The sequence below is a fragment of the Punica granatum genome, chromosome 2, assembly GCF_007655135.1.
Source record: "Punica granatum isolate Tunisia-2019 chromosome 2, ASM765513v2, whole genome shotgun sequence".
NCBI lineage: Eukaryota > Viridiplantae > Streptophyta > Magnoliopsida > Myrtales > Lythraceae > Punica > Punica granatum.
Genome location: NC_045128.1, coordinates 30,205,375 through 30,216,463, shown reverse-complemented (window position 1 = coordinate 30,216,463; position 11,089 = coordinate 30,205,375). Strand labels below are relative to the sequence as shown.

Sequence of the window (11,089 nt, the reverse complement as noted above, 5' to 3'; positions counted from 1 at the left end):
CTGACCTGACCTCGCATGCACTGTAAAACTCAAGCTTTTAACCCTTTTTTACCTTAACATAGCAATGATTTTGGTGAACCCCAAAAGCTCTTGTATACCGATCAATCAGACAAACAAGAAAAAGTTTTATGGCATTAATATTAATTATTAATTTATTGATAATAACTCATAATGAATAGAGAGAAAATAAAAAGGAAAATAAAGAAAAAAATAGCTTGCAATCAAAGAAACCCCCATCTTCCCCCCCTTTCCCTTTGCCCTACTCTTTCTTGAGCCACAGTCCCAACCCTTATCTTCTTCTTCCCTTCTCCCAAGGCCCAAGAAAATGGTTCCCGAAGCTTCAGCCTCCGCAGCCCCCCCGCCTTCCGCCGCTGTCGCCGTCGCCGTCGTCCCCGCGCCATCCCCTGCCAGCTCGTGTGCTCCTGCAGCTGCAGCCGCCGTTTCCATGGCGAGCTCTGATGGCGGTGCCGGAGGCGGAGCTGCTAATGCTCCTCCACGGCCGGTCACTGCTCTGGCTCCGGGTTTCAGGTTCCACCCCACCGACGAGGAGCTGGTGATCTACTACCTGAAGCGCAAAATCTGCGGGAGATCCTTCCGCTTTGATGTCATTACGAGCGTGGACATTTACAAAACCGAACCTTGGGAGCTCCCAGGTTAGAACCACAGCGAGATGTCCTGTTTTTCCCCCTTTTTTTCCATTTATTTTGTTTTTCGTATATTTTATTTTATTTTATTTTTCCTTGCCGTAGGCCGACTTCAGGATAACTTGGGTCGAGGGTTTCGTGATTTTTTGACATTTCAGAAAAGGGAAAGCGAAGAAAAGTCACCTGCACGATTACTTGTGTTAATGGGTCTTTTGATTTCTAGTTCTTTCCAGTGATTGTGGTCAGTTGCTGTGGAGGCTCCCTGTCGGGGTTTCTTGGTTACTGTTCTTCCGTTTGTATTGAGCTGGGTCGCTGATATTTTTCCGAGATTTGATCAACTGGGCAGTCCTGTTTCGTTCAGATTAGCGTGTTCGTGAGCTGTTTTCTGACCAGGAAATCGAAATGTAGCTTTGCAGGTGTAGTACTGGAACTGGGGTTTTACTTAATTTGATCTTCTTTGGTTTCAGGTAAGGCCCAGATAAAAACTCGAGACCAAGAGTGGTACTTCTTCAGCGCATTAGACCGCAAATATGCGAATGGGGCAAGGATGAATAGGGCCACGGACAAAGGGTACTGGAAAGCCACTGGGAACGATCGGGTTGTCAAGCACGACACGCGTGCTGTGGGTTTGAAGAAGACCCTAGTGTTCCATTATGGGCGGGCCCCTGATGGCAAGAGAACGAACTGGGTCATGCACGAATACAGGCTCGTGGAAGCAGAGCTTAACAAATGTGGTGTAGGGAAGGTGAGTTTGGGGTGTGCCTTTCATAGAGTTTGTATTTGTAAGAGACTGTCGGGCTCTTAGGGCACAGCTCAGTGGGGGTTGGCACAGCTCAGCCAATCGTAAGAATTACGAGGCATTATTGAGCTCATCGTGAACTATTTGTAGTGTTTTGGTGTTTGTTGAATGGCTGAAAAATTGCACAGATATGCATATGATGAAAAAACTTTGACCAGAAGTGTTGTTTTAATTCTTTGAAAGGACCCATATGTGCTGTGTAGAGTCTTTCACAAGTCCAACATGGGCCCTCCAATCGGACACCGGTATGCCCCGTTTGTCGAGGAGGAATGGGATGATGAAGATACAGTTCTCCCCGGAGAAGTGGTGGGAGAGGAAGCACCAGCGGCTGAAGCTACCGAAGCTGAGCAGGTTAGATCTTAGTGTCATGTGATTCTGGAACTTCTGATGATCCTCACTAATCATCTTTTTCGATCATACAGGAATTACCATCTTCTGAGGCTGCTGCTGTTCCTCATACCAACCTCCCAACAAAGACCCGTTGCCTGTTGGATGTGTGCAAGAACGAGAGGCTTGATGCTTCTCCTGGCCCAGATAATGGGGACAACACTCCAACTATACTTCGATACAAGAGAAGGAAGATCATTGACTTGAACTCAAAAGCTTCCGACTGTTCTGAGAACTCGATCAAGGCACATCAAGGTCCCTGCTCGTCTTCTACAACCACAGCAACGACCCAGGAGACAAACCAGTCGAGTCGCTTATCTGCTCTCGTGGAGTACTCGTTAATGGAGTCTCTGCAACAGAAGGAGAGCTCCCCTGCGCCCCGATCCACATTTGATGCTTCTGTTCTTGATTCTTCTGTTCCTCCAGAATACATTGGGTTTATCAGTAGTCTACAGGAGGAAGTGTATAAGGTCTCGATGGACAGGGAGACCTTGAGGCTTGAGATGTTTAGTGTCCGAGCCATGATGAACATTCTCCAGTCCCGAATTGAAAACCTGACCAAAGAGAATGAGGAGCTGAAGAAGAAAATTCAAGACGGTTAATTTTCCCCTCGCCTCTTTGGCCTTTGTTTGTCGACTTATCTCATTTTAGATATCTATCAATGCTTCGTAGAATGTTAAGAGTAGCTGTGTACCATGGCCATTGATGGGGCCTTTGTCCATCATCAATCAAGAAAAGGAACTCACCAGTTAGGCCTTTTTTCCCCCTCTCTAGTTATGCTTGTGAAATATCGTAGTAGTGTACCGTGGCTATTGGTGGGGCCCTTGTCCATCAAGTTAATCGAGTTAATGAATGTTAGCTTAGCTCGGATTTACCCTTTTTTTCTTGGAACAAATTCTCTGGCCTTGTTATTTTACTACTGCTCATGGGTCATTTGTTCGTATCTCCTGAAATTTTATAGAGCTGTATTTGGTCTTTAAAAGACTACAATTTACTTTAATCAAATTTATATATGGCCTTTGCATCCTCTGATCTGATCTGATCTTTGTTAGGTGGCAGGAAAAGGATGGATCATGCTCTTTTTCGGCTCAGTGGCTGCTGATCGATGAGTAGGGATGCGTATCTGAAGGCTCTACTGGTAACTGGCTTATTCTTAACATTCATGCATAACCTTTTTCTCCGTAGTAGCACCAAAAATCATCATTCGACGAATTTGCGTTTCATTTCATATTCTAATTTCTTTGAGCTTGGAGCTTGATTAGATCTGATTAAGCTCCAATTTTCAGGCATAAAGGATATCCGTTTGTTTTCGTAATGACACATTCGAAGAGTCTGAGTACTGCATCTGTTTGTTTTTGTGATGACACATTTGAAAAAGTCTCTCCATTTATTCGACTAGCCCTCGGAAATTAGTAATTTGTGGACAAGTTCTGTTTAAACGGCAGGTGAAAAATATGAAATGGCATTTAATCACTGGTCTCACCGTTTCCTCATTTTTGTATTGCGCGCGTCCCCAACCTACCATTTTGAGCAATCAGAGAGGCTGTATATATACGGTCCTCTGACGACACAAAATCCTATCATTCAAGTCCAAATTGGAAGCACAAATTTTGCAATCAGAGCCCACCTTTGCTTTTCCTCTCTCTTAACCCTGTCTTGCTCTCCTCTTTTCTCTTCCCTATGGATTTTCAAGATTCAACATATGAGACTCCTCTAGCAGTAACCGCCCCAGTTCCTGGTAATGAAGGTCTCGGTGGTGGCAATGCACCAGTTGCTGTGACAACACTCTTTGGTTATGATTGTTATCACGTACAATCCACCACAAGGACACCTGGTAGTACCAGAGGTAATGATGGTGATGGTGGCAACAAAAACTTATATACTAAAGTATCTCGGGCAAATGCGGTCAGCAATCGAGGCAATCAGGGGCCATCAACCGCTTCATCATCAGAAAATGCAAGTAGCGATGGTGGTGATCAAGGGTCATCCAGCGCCCCTGCACCTGCAAGTGCAAGAGGCAATGGAGATCAAGGACCATCCAGTTCCATGGTGCCAGCAAATGCAGGTGGTGGTGTTGGTTACCAAAGGCCATGCCCTGGCATATTACCTTCAAACGCAAGCTGTGATGGTGGCCATCAGGGACTATCCACTGCCACAGTATTGGCAAGTGTGAGAAGTAGTGGCAGCAATGGCCCTCGAAGACTGCCTGATCTAGAACCAGGTTTTAGATTTTGCCCCACTGATGATGAACTGGTCTTGTATTATCTCAAGCGTAAAGTCTTGGGCAAACCCTTTCGGTGTGATGTCATTACCAGCTTGAATATCTATGCCCATCAGCCATGGGATCTCCCAGGTTAAAATGTTTCTTTTTCGCTTTCTAATTATATAAGCATATGCATATACATACACACTATATATATATATATAATGGGCAGACACACATGCTAACGTGCACACATATAAGCATGCTTCATCTGAGGTTGTTACCTGTTTGAGCAGAACAAGTGTGGACGATTTCATGATTTTCAATTTTCCGTTTACCCATAATGATGGAAGCAAGGCTGGTCTCTGTAGATGTTCTGCTCATTTTCAGCTGGGAAGTCTTTGTTTATTATTCTTGCTGCTATTATTGCAATCTTTTGCTTCATATTCTATGTGTTTTTTCCAGATAAGGCGGCAATAAAATCCATGGACCTAGAATGGTTCTTCTTCACTGAACTGGACAGGAAGTTCAAAAGTGGAGACAGAGTGAACCGTGATACTGGGAAGGGATTCTGGAAAACCACAGGAAATGATCGGGTGATCACACACAAGGAGCGGACAATCGGGCTGAAAAGAACTCTCGTGTATCACAGTGGGTATAAGCCTGATTTTAAGCGGACAGACTGGGTGATGCACGAGTTCAGGCTGTCCAAGCAAGAGCTTGAAAGAATTGGCTTGAAAGTGGTTAGGACTAAAAACCCTAAATTTCGAGTTCTTCCCTGTTCATTTTTTTTTTTGGTAAGATAAACCTTACAATCGCAATAACTGCTTGCAGTGGCTGAATAGTGGCTTTCCCTTTTTCTGGGTGAAGGACACATATGTCATGTGCAGAGTTTTCCATAAGGAGAAAATTGGAGCCCCAACCAAGCCCATGTTTGCACCCTTCATTGAGGAGGAATGGGATGATGCACGAATCGAGAGTTTAAGAGAAGAGAACATGCCTGAAGTAAATGGAAATGGCACCGGGAAGAAACATATCCACAGTCCACGAGAAGAAACTGCAGAACAATTTATGACTGAAGCACATGCAAGGGGCTCTGAAAATGAACAAGTTGAGAATCCAAGGGTAGGGACTGCAGAAGATCCTATGCGTGATGAAAATGGAAATGACAACGAGAATGAACGAACAGGCAATCTGAGGGAAGAGACTTCGGAACAGCCTATGCATCAAGCAAGTGAATACAGCACTGAGGATGAGATGGTTTGTGTTTTTGCCCTAATTCAGTATCCATACTTTTTGTCTTAGTTGTATTGACCTTTTTCATGAGAATGTCTAAACTTTCTGGTTTTCATATTATGGTTCGTTTCATGATAAGCACAAAAGCATGCAATGGCATCGTTAAGGAGTACAAAAACTTGTGCTGGTTCCGAGTATGGGAAAACATTATTTGATTTTTATTTTTATTTTTTTGGTGGTAAGACATTATTTGAGTGTTCTAACATTAGGAGAGTAACACAGTTATGGTATCTACTATAGATTTGCTCTATTTATGGTATATTATCCCTTCCGCTTCGCTATAAAAAAGGGGTTAAATTAGATTTTTGCATAGCATCCAAATCCTGCCTTCTGTTTATTTCTGTAGGAAATAGTCACCCTGGAGGATCCTCTCCCAAAAAACAACGACCTCCCAGCAGAGGCTAAACCTCCTGAGGATTGTCCTGGAGGAGATCCCATCAATATGGAAGCCGTAGAAGATCCTCCAGTCATCAACGAGAAGAGGCTTGTTGATTTGAAGGAGTTTGATTTGAATGTGGCACCCATGGAGGGTAACATAATGAACCTGGCTCAGGATCCTCCCCCGGCCCCTGCAGCAACAGCAGCACCACCAGCAGCACCATTAATGCCGATGGTGATGGAAATCGAGCAAGGGGGGCCTTCAAATCCCAGGCCTGCATTCTACAGGCCTGCTCCTGAACCTCCAGTGCATCCACAATGTATGAGTTTTGTCAACGGGCTGCAGGAGCAGTTCTACAAGGCAGCTTTGGAGAAGGAGGAGCTGAAGCTCGAGACGGTCCGCCTCCGGCAGATGCTCAGCAATGTCCACGTGAGAGCCGACCAGCTGGCCAAGGAGAACGAGGCTCTCAGGAAGAAGCTTCAGGAAGTCTCAGCCTTCTTCCGTTGAGGAATTCATCCCTGACGTTCGGTTTTTGTAGGATCATTTTCCATCCTGTGTTCGACCCTTTCGAAGTCATTTTATTTTCCCATCATAATTGTAATCAGAAGCTTGGCTATTGATTGTCCATCAGCTAGCTAGACTTCCTATCCAGCTTTCAATTTCAAAACATGTTAGGACTATTATTGATGATTGATGCTCTTGTTTCCATGGTCTGATTTATTTTCCTGTGCAATTTGAAAATTGCTCCAAATTCGCAATCCAGGACACATTTACATTTCCATGCGAAACACAAGCTAGAGATCCTGTTATTAGCATGCAACATATTGTGTCGTGTCTAAATGGTTTCGGGTCAGAAATCCTGAACGCGAACAAAATGATCATCTCATTTCTTTCCGTTTTCTGGATATAGGTGCCTGATGGAAAAACAAGTTTAACCTGCAAACAAATGGGTTGGAAGTCATCTTGGTAGGGTGTGGAATATGACAATCATCTTACAATCCGAACTGTATGAATGTTGTTTTTCATGGTATCCAAACGGGACCTATTAAGTTTGTGTTTTGTCCATGGCTTCTCAGAAATTACCACCTCTGACTTGCATACGCTGTTCTTCATTGAGTAAAACAATGTGTACACGCACGTCTTGCATCGACTCGACTTCCCTTATTTGTTTCCGGACACCGTTAATTTGTGAAAGACGGTCCTAATATTAAGAAATTTTCATTTTTTGTTTATTACTGGAATTCCATAACTACTTTTATTGTTCATTCAGCAAAACTATATATTTTTTTTGGTGAAAACAAAACTAACTTTTCTTTTTTTGGGATTAAGCAAAATAGTCTAAAATCTCATGCATTAAGAACCCTGTAATCAACGAGAAGGTAAGGTGGGTAATGAAGCGTCCATATAAAGTATATTTCATGCATATATAATTACCATATACTCAGATTAATTTTCTTTTACCAGAAAAAGCAAGGTCTTAAATTTGAGCATATCCTACTATAAACAAAATATGGTAATATCTTGTTTTTACCACCTGCCTAAAAGGGGGAAATTAACCCTTCATTTTCCTACCTTAATAGGCAGAGGCCACTCGCAAAGTCATATCCATGTAGGAAGTTGGACCCATCTATTAGGGAAAACCATTAAAAGGAAAAAGTTAATTGTTATGCAATCAAATTTTCTGGATTTTTCCTCCAAATGTTACACGTATTGTTTAGCGGGCACCACTTATCTAAGGGAAAATTTTAAATGGTGATTTCTTGTTGTGGGTTGATTTTCAGTATGAGACAGAATATCTGACTGCTTAATTTCCATTTCCAACTAATGTAGAGAATAAATGGCGAGTTCCATCCAAGGCAAAACACATACAGAAGGCAACTTTCTATGTTTCCATTTACAACCAGGATACAATTTCCTTCCAATCTGGGTGTTCTTTTAAAATACATGATATATATATATATATATATATATATATATAATATGTACTTTGCAGAAATATATTTTTATTATTTTTATTTTTGGCAAAACAAATACAGAAGGCAACTTTCTATGTTTCCATTTACAACCAGGATACAATTTCCTTCCAATCTGGGTGTTCTTTAAAAATACATGATATATATATATATATATATATATATATATATAAAATATGTCTGCTGAATTAGACGGGGACCCTCCATATAGTAAAGTTTCCCATGAACTTGCTTCCTCTAAGCATACCATAAATAAATGATAAGTAATTTTTTTTTTCGGTGAACAAATAAATGATAAGCATCAAATAAGGTGAAAGTTGTGTTTAGTTACATTTCTCTTTTAGCATATATATTTATTTATATATCTTTTTGGCCAAATATATATTTATATATGAGTTCCTATTTATATAAACAAAACGGTTACGTTTCTTAAGAATAACATTACAAGTTAAAAAAACAATAGAGAGAGATGGAGAGGGGGGCGGTGGTGACTCATTGACACCCAACACTAACCCATATGAGTTGCCAATGGCTCTATGGTCAGCCCAAGTCAAGAGTGTGGGTAGCCTTTAATGAAGCCCTACACTCTTACTCTCTCTTCTTTGAGCTCATCTCTCTCTTTCAATATGGGGATTGGAAGCCTTGCTAGAGGCCACCGGCCCCCTTGACGAGTTCGCTTAAAACCATAGAGGCCACCTCCACCTATCTTGCGGTGGTGATGGCCATCGACAAGACACATTGTTCCTATGCAACCAAAATTTATTGGCCAATCACAAACAGTCATCTCGACTTTGTGGCTAATGAAAAATTTAAATCATTATTGTTAAAAATATAAAATATGTAATTATAATAAACTGGATAATTTCTAAAAATAGTTGAATTGATATTTAATACATCTTAAATTGCAAAACTGCTAAATATATGAGAAATAGGTATTTTTTATCATCAATCTTTAATTGTTATGGGAATTTCATCCTAAATTTATTCTTTTTATCATTCTTATCTCCAACGTTTTGGATTTTATCATTTTGAACCCGCTGCCCATTTTTCTTTTTAAGAATTTTCCTTCCAAAAATTAGTTATTTTTAACAATAATTATAATTTTTACTAAAAATATTTGGTTCAAGCGGTTCGACGCTTATTTCATTTAAACAAGGTCTCGGGTTTGAGTATTGTGAATGGAGAAAATCATTGAGAAAGCTTAATACTCCTTAGTCAGCCGATCCGCCTCGATCTAGATTAGTTATAGCCCATTGGACTTTTGGATAGCATAGTACACACTGAGAAAAATAATAATTTCAGTATGCACCATAGGATACTAATTCAGTTAAGTTGGGTTGGCTCACTAAAAGGTAAAACTCTTTTAGCATGGATTTTTTTTATTCACAAGACTCGAATTGGAGACTTTGCTTAAAGGGAATAAGCGCTGAATCACTTGAATCAATTCACGTTGGTTTACAATATTAAAAAATAAAAATAAAAATAAAAAGGAAAGGAAAGGGGAAAATGGAACAAGAAAGGGAGAGGGGAGGGGGGGTGGGCGGAGGCAGCCGGGGAGCCCCCTCCGGCGGGATATCCTCCCCCTCTTTTATATTTTTATTTTTACTTTTATTCTTTTCTATTTTCATGTTTATTTTAAAATTTAAATAAATAAAAAATTTAATCTACCAATTATGCGACGCCACGTGTACCAGTTTAACGGCGTTACCTTTCATTTACTGTTTCGGAATGAAAATATCTAACGGACTAAAAGTTTAGAACTATTTAAGCCAAACTAATATAATTAGGATTTAAGTTTAACTTTTCGCATAATTTTAGGATTTTCGCATTCATTTAGTCAAAAAAAGAAGAAGAAAATGGCAAAACTACCATGATCAAAAGTGCTTTTTTTTTTCCCTGAACATATATGGTAAATTTGACTAATCAAGTATTTCAAAAGGAATTCAGAGTATATTTTCTCTAACTAAAACTTGGAACATCTTCAAAAAAGCGAGATGGATATTTTAGATCAAACGAGTATTTTCGATCGGCTAATGAGGATTAATATGGAGGCTGGTGTCGTCCTCCGCCTATAAATAGGAGTATCAATTTCTTGCAAAGGGACTACTGGAGAATAAGTAAAAGGAGGGATTAGATGATAAGAACAAGTACTCTACAAATGAATGGATCTTCATCATTCGGAAGAAGATCGCGAAGAACTCGAATATGCCGCAAAGACTTTGACGAGTTCCATAATCATCTGGATCAAGCTCATACACCAGCCAGTTTTCATGTTTAAAGGATCATTTCTGAATAAAGGCAAACGCCAGAGACTTGAAAGGATCAAAGACTGTATCTTATGGGCTGGATCGAACTTAGCATCGACGGGGCTTCTCGAGGCAAATCCAGGTAACGTACGTTCAAGGGGTTTGATCAGTGATTCGGATGGCTGTTGGCTTGGAAGGTTTGTCAAAACATTGGCATTGCATATGCTGTTCGCGCTAAGCTTTGGGGCATTAAAACTGGTCTCAAGCTTGCCTGGTCACTTGGGGCAACGATTTGTTATTTGCTGATGTCGATTTTGAGGTCGTTTGCAAATTAATCTTGGACCGTGGTAATTCGCAATATTCAGGGTCTGGTTGGCCGAGCTCAGGAGCTATTACAGGCTTACAGCAGGAATGGCCAGTTCGCATTTCCAACACGTTTAGCGAATGCAACTCATGCGCGAACTATTTGGCTCATTCGTCTTTGGAGTATCCTTGGGGAGTTCATCTTCTTCGTATTCACCTCCAGAGGGAATTAACAACTTCCTCCTTGGCAATATTCTCGGGGTCTCCATACCTTGTTATTCTGTAATTTAAGTTTCTTGTTCGGACTTCGGCCCACATTTAACTGGAAATGAGAAAAAAGAAAAGAAAAGGCTGTATGTTATGGTTCAAGATCAGTACACAAAAGACCTCCTAAATCCTAATGTTCTGATACATTACTAATCAATCGAAACATTGCCGCATAAAATCTGTCGTGGAGAAGGTCTTATCGAAAACTTAGAAATATTACAAATTTATTCACACAAAAATGGAGGTTATGACCTAAAAGAGCACGTAATTTCTAGCATTTCGTGTCTGAACTTTCAACCGCTCAAAATGCAAGAACATTTTGCACTTGAAGAACAATATTTCGTACCAGTGCAAAAAACTTGTACGAAATATTTTTTTTTCTTGTGCAAAAACTAAAATAATGTTTCCATACAAAAAAAATATATATTTTATACTGAATAAAAGAGTAGCGAAAAGTTTTTACACTTTATTTCAAAAGTATCATGAAAAAAATTCTCAACTCAGTATGAAACATAATTCTTTCTAGTACAAAATTTTTTTGCAAGAGAAGTCTAACTTTTGTAACATTTTCTCTTATACGAAACGTTATTTT

General features: G+C 40.3%; 2 protein-coding genes across 3 annotated transcripts; both read left to right on the top strand.

Annotated features, from left to right (window-relative positions):
* Positions 1-217: 217 nt before the first annotated feature.
* Positions 218-2,721, top strand: LOC116196729 (NAC domain containing protein 52-like). The gene is made up of 4 exons (XM_031526599.1): positions 218-653; positions 1,112-1,389; positions 1,627-1,794; positions 1,866-2,721. Exons 1-4 carry the CDS (start codon positions 326-328, stop codon positions 2,430-2,432), a joined length of 1,341 nt encoding a protein of 446 aa, XP_031382459.1. The 5' UTR covers positions 218-325; the 3' UTR covers positions 2,433-2,721.
* Positions 2,722-2,853: 132 nt separating this feature from the next.
* LOC116196727 (NAC domain containing protein 50-like) lies at positions 2,854-6,421 on the top strand. 2 transcript variants are annotated; one of them, XM_031526598.1, is made up of 4 exons: positions 2,854-4,183; positions 4,499-4,776; positions 4,904-5,293; positions 5,676-6,421. In XM_031526598.1, exons 1-4 carry the CDS (start codon positions 3,511-3,513, stop codon positions 6,213-6,215), a joined length of 1,881 nt encoding a protein of 626 aa, XP_031382458.1. In that variant the 5' UTR covers positions 2,854-3,510; the 3' UTR covers positions 6,216-6,421. The 2 variants fall into 2 exon arrangements, with proteins under 2 accessions (XP_031382458.1, XP_031382457.1); XM_031526597.1 differs by having other exon boundaries at positions 4,868-5,293.
* The last annotated feature ends 4,668 nt before the right edge of the window (positions 6,422-11,089 follow it).

Bases quoted from the DNA above. Each gene is read 5' to 3' on its own strand.
- LOC116196727 (XM_031526597.1), top strand. From the start codon at position 3,511: ATGGATTTTCAAGATTCAACATATGAGACTCCTCTAGCAGTAACCGCC. The intron at 4,777-4,867 runs GTTAGGACTAAA...AACTGCTTGCAG, and splicing joins AAAGAATTGGCTTGAAAGTG to TGGCTGAATAGTGGCTTTCC. The intron at 5,294-5,675 runs GTTTGTGTTTTT...TTATTTCTGTAG, and splicing joins ACAGCACTGAGGATGAGATG to GAAATAGTCACCCTGGAGGA.
- LOC116196729 (XM_031526599.1), top strand. From the start codon at position 326: ATGGTTCCCGAAGCTTCAGCCTCCGCAGCCCCCCCGCCTTCCGCCGCT. The intron at 1,390-1,626 runs GTGAGTTTGGGG...ATTCTTTGAAAG, and splicing joins ACAAATGTGGTGTAGGGAAG to GACCCATATGTGCTGTGTAG. The intron at 1,795-1,865 runs GTTAGATCTTAG...TCGATCATACAG, and splicing joins AAGCTACCGAAGCTGAGCAG to GAATTACCATCTTCTGAGGC.